Source organism: Protopterus annectens, chromosome 9.part0, assembly GCF_019279795.1.
Source record: "Protopterus annectens isolate FY-2018-M chromosome 9.part0, PAN1.0, whole genome shotgun sequence".
NCBI classification, from domain to species: Eukaryota; Metazoa; Chordata; order Ceratodontiformes; family Protopteridae; genus Protopterus; species Protopterus annectens.
Genome location: NC_056743.1, coordinates 1177099756 through 1177115165, shown reverse-complemented (window position 1 = coordinate 1177115165; position 15410 = coordinate 1177099756). Strand labels below are relative to the sequence as shown.

General features: G+C 38.1%; 1 protein-coding gene across 4 annotated transcripts in view; it reads right to left on the bottom strand.

Annotated features, from left to right (window-relative positions):
• The window catches only part of CENPQ (centromere protein Q), a 1051590-nt gene that overhangs the window by 262607 nt on the left and 773573 nt on the right, over nucleotides 1-15410 (bottom strand). For all 4 annotated transcript variants that reach the window (XM_044084066.1, XM_044084063.1, XM_044084064.1 and 1 more), the window contains one exon: nucleotides 3755-3884. In XM_044084066.1, the coding sequence (XP_043940001.1) occupies nucleotides 3755-3884 (130 nt within the window). The remainder of the gene's footprint in view (nucleotides 1-3754; nucleotides 3885-15410) is intronic.

Here is a 15410-nt window from a genome sequence, read left to right as displayed (position 1 = left end):
GTATTTAAGCTTGCAGCCAGGAATATTATCTCTTGAGAGGGCACTAGTTTTGATTTCTTTTCATTTACTGCGCACCCTTAGCAAATTAGTAATCTTTTTACAAACTCCAGATGCTTTAGTAGCATGTCCTTGCTCTCTGCTTGAATAAGGCAGTCGTCCAAGTACGGATATATTTGAAGTCCTTTTTGTCTGCAAAATGCAATTACTGGTGCCAGGCATTTTGTGAAGACCCTGGGCACAGTAGATAAGCCAAAGGGCAGTGCAGAGAATTGGTAATGCATTGAGCCAGCTATGAATCCGAGGTATCTTCTGCAAGATTGTCTGATTGGGACATGCAGGTATGCCTCTTTGAGGTCCAAAGTAACTAGCCAAGCCTTCTTGCCCAGCATGGGTAGAAGTTGCTGCAGTGGCAACATTTTGAATTTTGGAACATCCAGGAAAGTATTTAGAATAGACTGGTCCAGTATTGGTCTCCAGGCTTTGTCCTTTCTGGGTACCAAGAAAGGTCTTCAGTAAAATCCTTGCCCCTGTTCTTGCTGTGGTACTTTTTGAATAGCCCTCATGTCCATGAGAGCAGAAATTTGTTTTTGTGCCTCTGCCCATTGATTTTGTGGCAGGTCTGGCATACCTTTTGACCTTGGTAGCATGTGAAAGTGGAACCTGTAACCCTGAGAAACAATATTCAGTACCCATTTGTCCTGGGTGATCATGTGCCAATTTTGTGAGAAAAGTCCTAGTTTTCCCCCTAAGGGTACTGCCAAAAGGTAAGTGCTTGGCATTAGTAGAGGAAAGTCATTGGGACTGTTTCCTATAAGGTTGTGATTTGTCTTCTCCGCCTTTGGGGGCTGAAGCACTCCATTGTTTAAGGCTGTATGAGCTTTGGGGCTGAGATCTGCCTCTTGGGCGTCTGTATCTGCCTCTTTGTGGCCTGACACTGGAAAGGACCAATTCTTAGAAGGCCAGTTCCTGCTAAATCTAGGTGGCTGAACCTGTAAGAAATCCTTTACTGTCTGCATTGATTTTGCTTTATCCTCCATTTTCTTTAACACCTCTTCTGCCTTAACACCAAACAAAGTATCATGCTGTAATGGAGCATCCAATAATTTTGCTTTAACATGATCAGGTAAACTCTGTTCTTTTAACCAAGCATGCCTTCGAATGACAGAACCTGTAACTGCGGCTCTGCAAGAAGCCGCTAATAAATCAAAACCACATTGTAAAGTATGCTTTCCCACTTGTTCAGCTGCATGCAATAAACCCTGCATTTCCTTGTTCTCAGGACATTCAGGGCTTGTAAGCATTTTCTGTTTTAGCAAAGACATTAGGGATTGTTGATATTTAAGCATGTGAAACTGGCAGTTTAAAGCCCTTACAGCTAAAGTAGCAAAGGTGTAAACTTTCTTCCCCCACCTGTCTAGTGCTCTAGAATCCCTATCAGAGGGAACAGGGTTTTTTTGCAGTGGAAGCCTTGACCCCTTTGGGACCCTGAGAAATAGTTTCAGGATCGATCAGCAGCAGGGTTTTTATAAAGAAACATATGAGAATCTGGAACCCTGTAGTACCTATCTGGCTTAACTGGTGCAGGGGGTAAAGAATCAGGAGTCAAACTGGATACAGAAAAAACATCATCAACAATATCTAGTACAAGGGTGATAGCAAGAGGCCTGTGCTGAGGCAATAAAGTCTCTGAGCCTTTTCTTGGATTCTGAATATTCCTAGCTCTCCCAATGGAAATGTTCTCTCATGGTGTGCAGGGTTTCCCCAAAAGAGTAGTCCTCAGGAGGAGAGGCTGAAGGGATAGATTCTTCAGCATCAGAGTCCTCATAGGGAGGAAGAAAATATCCCTGTTCTGAAGAGGAATCAGAAGAAATAGAAACCTGGTCAGAGGAGTCATAGTCAGTGTCTTGCCTAGGCCTTTTATCAGGAGGGGGATGGGAACCCCTGATCAAAGTAATTAGGTCCTCGGCCATTTTGAGCATCTGTTTCTTTGGCATGCATGACTGTCCAAGAGAATGCTGTACTTGTTTCTTTGTCTTTAAAGGTGTTTTAGACTTTGCCTTAGCTGCTGAAGTGGTCTTGATAGTAAGCTGTGTAGGTCTGAAAAGACCCTCAGAAGCTGATGCCTGCTCAGCAGCTCCAGACCCATCTGAGGGAATTGTTTCCGTAGGCCCAATACCTTGAGTTTCCAGAGGCCTAGCTGTCTCCACGTGGGTGTCAGAGGCGGCCTGTGGCTCTGAGGTAGCGGGTGTTAGGGGCTGCAAAAGCTCCTCACTGAAAACCGGCGAACTGGTGATTGGCCTAGAGGAGGCTTTGTCTTCGGTTTTGGACCTCGGATGCCTGTCTTTTTCTTTGTCCTTGCCCTTTTTATGAACTCCGGTTGTTCCGACGGCATTATATAGTTAAACCTTTGGCCAAAGTAATGTAAAGCAAAATCAAACCGACGCTTAATAGTGCGTTGGTTGAATCTAGCACAAAACCAACAACTAGCAACGTCATGGTCAGGGCCTAGACAAGGAATACAGTAAGAATGAAAATCTTTATGAGGTATTTGCTTCCCACAAGAAATACAATTGTTAACTTTTACTGACATAGGTCTGGAGCAAGAAAAGTTTCCCCAACGGGGTACTTAGCTTTACTGAAGACTTCGGATCTGAAATCCAATTTCGAAAATCTCAGGAGTCGGCCGACCGGCACTTGCGAACTGCTTTTGCTTCGAGCACAGCACGGCAAGAAAGACTGAAGAAAATGGCATTGGCTGCATCTTATATACCCCTGGCGCACTGAAGTCAGGAAAGAGGTGACAGCAACAGACACCGGACCAGGACTTTGGAATTCAGGCCGACTGTGGGTAGCCTGCCAGCAGGATAACCCAAGTGTAATGACTGCAACAGTGAAACATGAACATCAAGCTCTTCTTGCATATAAAGCAAGAGAATTTCCTGAGCAAACTTTACAACCAGTCTGAATGACCAGAAGGGTGATCACAAATTTTCACATGGAATATGTGAGGAACACAGTAGGTCTCTCATAAGCACTGGGTGATGTGTATGAAGTTCTCGAATGTCTCCCCAGCTGTAAACTAATTAAAAATCTATGAACCTATGAAGAAGTGGATAAAAAAAAAAAGAAAACTTGAGGCAAAAACTGCATAGTTTTGACGAATTCACTTAGACCTTCCAGAAAATTTGACCAACCTTTTCTGGCAAGAAGAACTAGAATACAATTTAATCAGCTATCAGTACTGAATATGTGGGTGCAACACTGATAAAGTTGGCACCTGGTACCAGACTTCTTTCTAGGAAAATAATAAGCAACAAGGAAGACAAGTTCCTTACGTTACATGTCACTTATTAAACATCTTATTACCGCAGTACAAAACCAAATTGTGGCTACCAGTAGATGTCTCAGGAATGATTTTTTTTTCTGAATTAATTTCTTCCAGTTTGTACTTCTACAAACTTACGTTTACCTGAACATGATAGCAATATCGCTAACCTCAATTGTTGCTTTATCATTAAACAAGTGTTAAACTTCATAAATAAATGGCAAGTTGATTTCTACATTTAAATAGGAGATGAGTACAAGCAAAAGAAAAAAAAAAAAAAAAGAATATGTTGTGTACAAGTGCTTAGATAATGTGGTGTCACTACTAATCTTGAACATAAAATCTAATCGTGAAAAATGGTTCAGAAATTATCCTTTGAGATGAAAGTAGCATTCACACTAAATGTACTTCTGCAGCCAACTAACTTACCTCTATTGCATGCAGTTTTGCTTCACTAGCACTTAGCTTCGCTCTCTCTTCAGAATGCACATATGATAGAGATTTCAAGTTTGTCACTACGCCTTCAGGTGCCCTTAAATTCTCACAGCGAGCAAGGAACCTACAACAGAGATTAGAAAAATAAGAAAACATAAATAAACCAGTGGACTGTGCTTCGTCACCAGCCCATATTTTATATCTAGTTAACACAACCATTTTAAAGAAGCTATCCATATTCAGTACTATTATCTACTTTGAAAACAGGGACATACGATAAAGATGCACATTGGGAATGCCATGAGTTATTTATCTGCCTTCATATTCTAGGTTTTAGAAAAGTAGCAAAGCAATCCTTACCGGAATAAGGCAACAAACAACAAATGGGCCTCATATTGCTGAACACAGTGCTAACTCAAAAATCAAGGGGACAATTGCAGTTCATATAAAACCTATGATAAAGCCCATTCGGCACACAAAATGCAGAACGAGTGTGACAGGCAAAAGGAAAATGAAAAGACAAAATGCAATGAAAATCTGCCTCCTTAAAAGGTACTCTTTCTGAAGTGGAGGTGCAGACTGTACTGCTTTCCGATGGTGTACAGTGACAATACGCGGTCATGAATAGTTGTTTGCCAAGGATACACTTCAGAAGCATGCACCAGAAGTAATACCCCCTGTTTCATAGAGGAGTTCCCTTGACTGCACTGGTCAACTAATTTAGATTTTGGGTGGCAAAGGCAACACATTGTACTAGTCAACTGGATGACATCACTTAGCAATGGAAGCAACCTTTCAGTCAAGGCCAAGGTAAAGGATGCAAAATGTCAGTCTTCCCTGTGATCATAAACCTAACAGAGGTGTGAATCTTCAAATGGGATAAAAATATACGATACGGAGAACAATATGTTTGCCCTTATTCTAAATACAAAGTAGTGTAATAACTGTAACCAGCAGCCCAAGAGGTAAATCTTCCGATGCTAAAGAATAACTGGCAAAAATAAAATATATACATAAGCAACAGAAAGAACCAGGCAGAATCCAGGCAAGAAGTAAAAGCACAAGAGTCAGTAATGCTGTATAAAAGCACAAACGTCAGTAATGCTGTATAAAATCATTCATCTTTCATCATGGCAAGGAATCCAAAAACCAAGCAAGAAGTCTTCAAGTAATAAAAACAATCCACAGGTTTAATAAAAAATCGGTAAGTGCTTTTGCAGTAAAGCTTCTTCAGACCAAATACAAACTAAAAGGGTTCACACTATATATACACATATTATCAAGACTTCATCCAATCAAGAACTGTTCAATGTAATTAAGAAATTAGCAAGTAGCAGGCACTTAATTAAATCATTCATCTAAAACAAATGAATGCTCATTCATTCAAATAGCAAAGCAGGAAAATAGGCAATACTGAAATATGCATGCAGAAATAGCTAAACTAAAACCTATCTAATGACAAGAAACAAACCAAAAAAAAAAAATATATATATATATATATATATATATATATATATATATATATATATGGTAAATGATGTACTGCATCATATTCTACATTATAAATAAATGATTACATAATGCTATGCTCTAAAATGAACTGCACCGAACAAGAATGTATAAACATATAAATATATATGTGCAAAAATAGATATACAAAATCCTGTGTCATATAGTCACAAAAATCATTTATGTAACATTCTTTTCTTGAATAGAGGCTCTCTCATTACGGCCTTTTCCTCTGTCAGCACGAAGTACAACAATCCAACAGGTTTCTCTATGCTCAGTATGTGTCAGAATATCACCTTCTCTAATACTGGGGTGAATAATTTCAATGACCCTGAAATTAAAAGTGCAAGTGTTACCCTGTTCCAACACATGCTTTGAAAGTGCATTATGTAGACAGCTTTTTCCAATATGATATATATGCTCCTTCATTCTGTCATGGAGCACCATGTTGGTTTTGCCAGCATAAAAAGAACTACAGGCTGTGCACTCTGCTAAGTAAACAACATGGGGGGTCATGCAGTTCGCTTCTGCTTTAAAAAAGAACTCTTTTCGAAGGTCTGGATGACAGAAAACATCAGATGTATTGATAAACTTACAGAAATTACAGGTACCACATGGCATAGTGTGCCCCATAACAGAGGTCGTATTGACAGAACTCCTGTCATAACACAAAAGCCTCCTCAAGTTTTTATGATTCTTAAATCTAAACTTGGGAATATCACCCACTATCCTAGCTATGTCATCATCAACTTGTAAAATGGGCCAGTGCTGTTCAAAAAGATCAGTAACCTGTTTGTAGTCGCTTGTGAAAAATGGGAATTTTAACTCTATTCATGGTGTTATTTAGACCAGTGACTAAACCTGCCTCCAAGGCAGGTCCAAAATATGGTCTTGCTGTGGTTAGCCTCAGATCTTCGAGGTCTGACCATTGTTTGCTGACTTCACTAGCAGTGTACCCCCTTGTCCAATAACTTCTTCTGCAAGCCAGCAAGCTCATGCTGGAAACCATCCGAAAATGGATTTAACCTAGAGGCCATCATTCCCTGTCCTCTGATTAAATTTCTAAAAATATAACCAGGGCGTATGCTGGACCTGAAAAGGAAGGCATTTCTATGACATGTCTTACAATGTATACCTGTATTAATTGTGTGCTCATCCAACTTTTCAATATAAAGGTCCAAAAACTCGATGCGAGTATAAGACCAATTGTAAGTAAACTTAAGACAGTCAGTTAAACTATTAATATTATAAAATTATACCAAGTCATCAGGCGACCCTCGCCATAACTAAAACAAATCATCGACAAAATGTCAATAAAATAACACATGTTCCTTAAAATGTGTAAGAGGGAATAACATATTAAGATCCCAATGGGCAAGAAACATATTGGCGTAGCTATTGGCACACGAAGTGCCCATAGCTACGCCATGTTTCTGTAGATACATCTCATCGCAAAAAGTGAAAACATTGTTCTCAAGAACAATCTCTGAGAAAACAAATCAAATAAAAACACACAGGCAAAACAAACTATCGAAAACACAAATCAAAGCAGTGAAAGCAAGGAGGCACACTCAAATATATGTTAAGCGCTTTTCGTTTATAAAATGCATAAACTTCAGACAATAAGCAAAATACAATAGTCATTTTAAATACTAAAGGAAATTCAATGTTAACCAATCAGTTAAAAAATCTCTAAACAAACAGAAACGCCCATAATTAAAGTCATATCATCACATAAAAGCATACAACCTAATAATAATACACTTTTAGTAGTCTAAAAAATCAAAACAACCAAATACACAAAATGACACAAATAGAGCACAATATATCCTAAAAAATAGAAAGTTTTATAACACTAGCAAGAAGAAGTGCATATATGAACTTAATTTATAAATATATAAATATTTTAACGAACTAGGCTTTTAAGCTTGAGCAGGCTGCTTATACTACACCCTTCATTTAACCCTGGGTGGACATAAGCATTCAATCTGATCTGCCATGTTAGCTCAAGCTCTTCAAGTCTAAGCCCTATTGGCCCACCCCTTAATTTAAGATTAACTTGATCTATAATAATGAACTTAAAACTGTGATCAGAATATTGATGTACATGCTTAGCTAGTGCGTTCTCCAGTTTTCGTTTTTTAATTGCATAAAGATGCTCGTAAATTCTATTCCGCAACTTTCTTTCAGTCTTGCCCACATAAAAGGCAGGGCAAGACTGACATAAGGCAAGGTAGACCACCATGGTTGAGTTACAGTTATTCCTCAATCTTAAACAATATTGGACGTTGTTAATCAGAAATCTATCAGATTCTAAAATAAAGGGACAGAAATTACAAGACTGGCACTTATACATGCCTGGGGTCTTAACTAGACTTGCATGTTTGTTATCACAAAGTTCCTTTAAATTTCTACCTCTTCTGTAAGTCACTCGTGGGTTGTCACCAACACTCTCAAATACACTATTGTCACTCCTCAAGATATTCCAGTTCTTTGTTAATTTCTTCTAACAATCGTTGCTGTTAAGGTTAAACGATGTTATAAATGAAATACTATACGTATTAGTGACAGGGATAGCTGGAGTAGGTGTTATAGTGGAGGGAACCATCATTTTGTTCAAAATGGGGGTGTAAAAACGAGACATTCGTTTACTCGTAACCTCAACAATCAGTCCATTCAAAAGAGGTTCGGGATACTCACGACAAAGGAACAAATCCTTAATGAAATTACATTCATTAATAAAAACATCATCATTAGTAATGATGCGGGCAGCACGTACAAGCTGGCCTTTAATAATTGAACGTTTTTGAAATCTAGGATGACAGCTAGAAAAGTGTAACAAGGAGTTACAATAAGTGTTTTTTCTATAAATTGAAGCTGCCCACATATTAAGGGTAGTGTCCTTTGTTAACAAGATGTCTAAATATGCAATAGATGTTGTATCAAACGTGTGTGTAAACTTTAAGAACGAAGTTGAAGAATTAATAAATTCCAATAAGTGAAGGGCACAAGATAGATCCCCGTCCAACAAAATAAAGATGTCATCAAGAAAACGCATATAGAATATAATACGATCCTTAAACATACTATTATGCAAAATATATGCATTTTCCCAGTGTGCCATCACAGTGTTCGCAACACTGGCCCCACAGGGTGAGCCCATGGCAACTCCAATTTTTTGTAGAAAAAAATTGCCTTCAAACATAAAGTAATTGTTGTCAAGAATTATCTCCAATAACTCAGTTACCATGGCCACCTCACTGTGGACACAACCTTGTTGGTTTAAAGATTCACCTATCCATTCTATAGCTATGTCGTGGGGGATACAAGTATACAAGTCCTTCACATCAATTGTTAAAAAATTAAAATTAGAATTAAAGTTAACTTCGTTCATATTTCTCAAAAACGTCCAAGAGTCTTTACAAATTTGTTTGAAGTTACCCAAATATTTTTGTAGAATAGAGTCCACTACTTTAGCACAGGCATAAGTTGAGGACCCTCTACTATCCACTAATGGTCTCAAAGGGGGGTTCGTAAGGTCTTTATGAATCTTAGGTAACCCAAACAAACAAGGAAAACGCGGGTATGAAGTGAACATATAATCATACATGCTTTGTGTAATTCTTCCTTCAATGAACATGTCTTCAATCAAATTTTTGATCAAAGTATAAGCCTTGTTAATTTCTGAAAGGGAACTCTCAGAGTAGGCTGGGGAGTTCAATAAAGTCTGAATCCGGAAGGAGTAGTCACTGTTGTCAAAAATGACAGCTCAACCTCCCTTATCATGTTTACAAACCCGTATGTCATTTAATCTCACAAAATCAAAACACTCCTTCTCTTTCTAATGTTCCATACTGTTAACTTTCCTAAACCCACTAATATTGCGTATGTCAATTTCACACATTTGTTCAAAAAGTTTCAGTAAAGGGTGAAGCGGAGGGTTATAGGTACTAGGTATCCGGAACTGGTTGACTTCACTAAATAAAGAATTACCCATAATTAAATTTAAATTTAATTTTCTAGTAAAGAGTTTTAGATCTTTAATAGTTTTAACTATATCAATTCTTTGTGGAGGTACATAAGTAAACCCTTTAGAAAGTAATTCAATAAACTCAGGTGGGATGCATAACTTAGAAAAATTATATACTGTGAAATCACCCTTAACATTATATAGTAATTTAGGTATGTTAGAAGTATCAACCAAGCATTCAGAATTGTGTGTAAATACAGAATGAAAAACAGTATCATCACAACAAGCCACCGTACTAGTAGAACTGAGATTAAAATCACTAACAACATCAGAAGCAACTGGTGTTAACAAGTCTTTATCCAAAATTAAGTCTTTCTCAACAAAAACGTCCTGGAAAATCTGGTCTTTCATTTTTTCTTTTGGCCAGGATGTCTGGCCGGTTGTTTCTGTCTTGCTCCTAAAAAATTAGCGTTGTTAGATCTCAAATTATAACGACCAGTCCGGTTGTCTTGTTGCACGTTGTCATTATAATTAAAGGAAGGAGTTACAGGGTCACGTTGTAAAACATCATTATTAAGAGAGTCAGTAGCATACAAGTTGGATGTATCAGAGTTATTAACACTAAAATTATTAGCTCTAGATTGGCCAAACTTTTTGTTGTTAAGTCCTTGTTTGGCTTGAGCTAGTGAAGGTTTTGGATACGCTGTACCTTCTTGGTAAGCTTTCAAGTCTCTGTCCAATTTTCTTATTTTATTAGATTTTAACTTGCATAGATAAGAATCTATGCTAGTAAAAAGTCTATTGTATTCATATTTATAATGTGAAAACTCTGAATCAATTTTTATTCTTTCATCCAACTCACGAATCGTGTTAGTTAAATCATTTGCAGACAATGTATAATGTTTACACATTAAATTAATTAACTCCAGTCCTTGTCTGTCAAAAAGTGCCACAATATCCAGGTAAAACTGAGACCCAGGTTCTAGGCCCGTTGGATATTGAAAACGCCTCAAACCTTTTGGCACAATTTTATGTTTCAGGCATTGATTAAAGTAAGACACTTCCAGTTGGACTTTTTTAAGCTTTACCAACAACTTGTCAAGTTCGGCTAAGTTGTTGGAAATAGAAGAAGTCTCAATAGGTGTATTCACACTGTCGAGTTGAAAATTATCATTATCGGCAAAGAATGAATCATGGGTTAACCAATTATTAAAGTTAAAACCAGTACCTGCAGTTTGTTGATTATCACTTTGCATCGCGTTACCATGCAATAGTTCGGACCATAAACCAGGTCTTTGAACTGGTTTCAGCGTTGTAACCGCTGCATCGTTGTTGTTTATGCAATTAAAAAACAAAAACTGGAGAACGCACTAGCTAAGCATGTACATCAATATTCTGATCACAGTTTTAAGTTCATTATTATAGATCAAGTTAATCTTAAATTAAGGGGTGGGCCAATAGGGCTTAGACTTGAAGAGCTTGAGCTAACATGGCAGATCAGATTGAATGCTTATGTCCACCCAGGGTTAAATGAAGGGTGTAGTATAAGCAGCCTGCTCAAGCTTAAAAGCCTAGTTCGTTAAAATATTTATATATTTATAAATTAAGTTCATATATGCACTTCTTCTTGCTAGTGTTATAAAACTTTCTATTTTTTAGGATATATTGTGCTCTATTTGTGTCATTTTGTGTATTTGATTGTTTTGATTTTTTAGACTACTAAAAGTGTATTATTATTAGGTTGTATGCTTTTATGTGATGATATGACTTTAATTATGGGCGTTTCTGTTTGTTTAGAGATTTTTTAACTGATTGGTTAACACTGAATTTCCTTTAGTATTTAAAATGACTATTGTATTTTGCTTATTGTCTGATGAAGTTTATGCATTTTATAAACGAAAAGCGCTTAACATATATTTGAGTGTGCCTCCTTGCTTTCACTGCTTTGATTTGTGTTTTAGAAAACAAATCAAGTCAACTTGTTTCTCAGAATAATTGCTATGTAGTGATAAATATTCATGTAGATACTGCATGCCCAGATCATTGGGAATCATGGTAAATAATGATTGAACGTCAAAGGTAACAAAAATAACATCACTGACGTCAAAGACATCCTTGGTACTTTCATATAAATCCACCAAAAACTGTTTGGAATCCCTTAAAACTGTATGATTCTGACTAATAATAGGTCACAGGAACTTCTCAACATACAGGGAGAGTGGTTCAGTAACCCACCCTCCTCCGGCCACAATAGGTCTCATAGGAGGATTGGTGGGATGCTTATGAATTTTGGGCAAACCTTGTATTGATGGAATTAATGATCAGTTACTTTCAAAAAAGAAAATAATTTGGTAATAAGATGAGCAGAAAAAATGTCCAAAATATCATTGCCAACAGATGAAATAACATGATGCACATCCCCAGTCGAGATCTTATCATAAAAGTTAACATCACTTAACATCAAAGTCATGGATTGACAGTAATGTGACCTGTCCATGACAACTATAAGCCCACCTTTGTCTGCTGGGTGAATTACAATAGAACTATTATTTTGTAACTGATTCAAAGCTAACCTTTCTAAATATGTAAGGTTATATCGGGTGTACTTCCTAAACTTATTACAATTGTCATAAAAATGATGGATATTTTCTTCAGTCAGTTTAAGGTATGCCTCAACCAAAGAGTGATTACTAGGAACAAAGCTACTAGGCTTCTTCAAATTAAAATAATGACCCACCTCACAGGTTCATAGATTAGTACTAGGCTAACTGCTCCTACGAGCCATTTTAAGCCTAGCCAATTATCCCCTGTGAGACTCAAAGCCTGTACCTTGTGTTTGTAGGGCAAACACCTTAACCATTAGGCCACCCTCCCAACCCCTCATCACTGGAAACAGGTCCTACATCAGAATCACCATATATCAGGAGTAACATAACATTCCTGCAAAAAACTTTCAAATCTAAGATTGTATCAGACATCTTGCTCTTGCAAGGGGGTATAAAATTTAAACCCTTACAGAGGACCCTACGTTCCTCAGGTGTCAACTCATGTGCCGAAATATTAAGAATTAATGATTCAGCGCCTTCCCCCACATCTTTTTCAGGGTTTGATTTGGATGTTGCTCCCCTGAGAATTTGCGCTTGTGGCGCTCTCTGCTGACTGATCGCCCCCACCCCCCTCCCTTGTCCATACGGACTGTTAGGGGAAAAGGGAGTTCATCTATGGTACCATTCCTGGCTATGTTAAAGGTTTCAATGCCAACTGTAGGAAGACTTCTATCCTTGGGTCTGACAACATTGCCTAGATCCTGACCTTTATTGTTATAATTGCTCACAACAACTTTTGGGTACAAACTACCCATATTATTCACACTCCCAAGTGGTACCGGGTTGTCGGACTGCAACCCTGACTCGGTAGTGCCAGGAGAAGATGCATGATTACCCACCATGTCCGCAATATCTCCAGCTACTTCTGCGGAACTTAATACTCTAGTGTTAGACCCTTTGACTAAACCTAGAATACGTTCATCACTAACAGTATCCCCCACAAACTCAACAATATGTCTATTAGGAGCACCATAATTGCTGCTATCTGCAGCACGATTGACATTAACTTTAACTGCATTGTTCCTTGCAAAATTGTCCTCATTGTTATGTCCGGTACGCATGCCACAGGGTACAGGGTAAAAAAGCTCATCATCCATGATCGACAACATTACTTTTCTATACTCCAAAACAATAACAAAACAAATCCTCAGAAATTCTGGAAAGGTGTCTCCACTCTACTTAATCCCAGTAAACCTGTCACCCCCACCCCAGACCCTAATGCCCCAGATGCTGACTTAGCTACTCAATTCAACTCTTTTTTCATTGATTCTATTTTAAAATTAACCTCTTCTTTCTCTAACACTTTCGCCAACTCACCCCCATCCACCCCAAACACCCCACCCTGCACTACTACCACTCCCCCCTCACATCTACTAACTCTGTACCCTCTACCTCTACTCCTACTCTCACTTCCTCCACATCTTCTTCACCCACTAATACCCCCTCTCCACACTCCCCACCATTCACACTAAGACCCATACCCACGTCTACTATACAAAAACTCCTTCAGAAACTAAAACCTAGCACTAATGCTCCTGATAACATCCCCTCCTATTTTCTTAGCATATCTGATGAAGCAACTGCCTACCCCATTAGCATACTAATCAATCGCTCTATCCAAGAAGGCATAGTTCCCCAAATCTGGAAAAAAGCCTTCATCATACCTTTACATAAGTGTGGTAACAATAACAATGTTAATAACTTTCTCCCATCGCTAAACTCCTGGAAAAATGTATTCCACTACAACTACTTCCTTATCTCCTAGATAACCACCCGCTAACTCCCACACAACATGGATTCAGACCTAATCACAGTACTATGACAGCACTCCTCTCCTTCCTTGAAACTGTAAATAAAGCCCGGGACTCGGGCCTTATTGTCTCTACCCTTCTACTCAACCTCTCTAAAGCCTTTCATACCATCTCACACAGGCTGCTTCTAACCAAACTTGCAAAACTTAACCTATCTCCCTCATCACTGAACTGGTTCTCCAGCTACTTAACCAATAGATATCAAGCAGTAAAATGGAAAAAGGCAACCTCCTCATTCCTTAATACCCCAACCGGAGTTCCCCAAGGCTCCATATTAGGACCCCTCCTATTCAACATATTTATAAATGATTTCCATACCGCTATCCCTCTCTCCAATATCATCCAATATGCAGATGATTCTACCATTATCTGCTCTGCCACATCTATCCCCTCCCTCCTAAAACTAACCCAGGATGCTTTTTCAACCACTGAGCAATGGATGGAAAGTAATCACTTGGCACTAAATGCCTCTAAAACCAAGTTAATGATTTTCACCCCTTCTAAAGTCAACTCTATCAATATAAACACCTTCTCTATTACTAGTCAAAATAACATTACTCTGGAGCTAGTGTCAGAGACCAAACTACTTGGAGTCCAAATTGACAACCAACTAAAATTCAACTCCCATCTACAACTAAATATCAAAAAAACCCATCAAAAAATTGGTATGCTTTATCGGCAAAAGTACTTCCTTACAACTGCCACTAAAACCACTCTTTCCACTTCCTTTCTTATTCCTTCCCTTCTCTATGGAGCCCCTCTTCTAACTAATCTGCAAACATCTTTAAAAACACAGCTCTCCTCCTGTTAAAACAAAACTGCCAGATTTGCTACCAGCCAAAAGTCTTCTACCCACCATTGTTCCTCTCTCCAACAACTAAAATGGCTAGAACTACCCAAACATCTCACCTATACTCAACTGTCCCTCGCTCATAAGCTCATTTTCAACCCCTCCCTCTGTCCCTCCCTGTCCACTATCTTTAAACTGCACCTTCCTGATAGAGTATTAAGGTCCAACAACCAAAATCTACTTGAAATATATAAACGTACTCATCCCCCAGGCAAAAATCTTCTATCACATGGCCTTGCACGCCTCTGGAACTCCCTACCTCCATCCATTCGTACCACCTCTAACCATTTTAATTTCAAAAAAATCTCTTCATTCTTACCTAGCATTACAGTGGGAATGCTCCTGCTTCCACCCCATATATAACAAACACTAAACTTCACAAGTCCTCCTAACTCTAGCACTCTCATTAAATTTAGGGCATCTGCTAGAATACTGTCTTGAGATTCTGCAAGAATACTGACTCTTAACTTGTACCGAATTCTCATTTTAACTTTGTACACCCCTTATAATGTGTATTTGATACAAGTTTCATTAATTGTCAACTTATTTGTAATGTTTGTTTATAATATGGGTTTCCTGCTTGAATTGTTACAATGTATAATGCATTTGTATTGTTTGTTTTAATATGTATTCCTGCTTGAATTGTTACAAATGTATAATCATCTCTAATAACCTAATGTAACATTATTTTGTATGGAGCTTTTCTCCCCAGGACTCCATTGAAAACTGTTTCATCTTGGCCCAATGGACTATCCTGGTAAACCAACTGCAAATAAATAAATAAATAAATAAATGTTATGTTACGGCTGATATATGGTGATTCTGATGTAGGGCCCGTTTCCAGTGATGAGGTAGGTCATTATTTTAATTTGAAGAAGCCTAGTAGCTTTGTTCCTAGTAATCA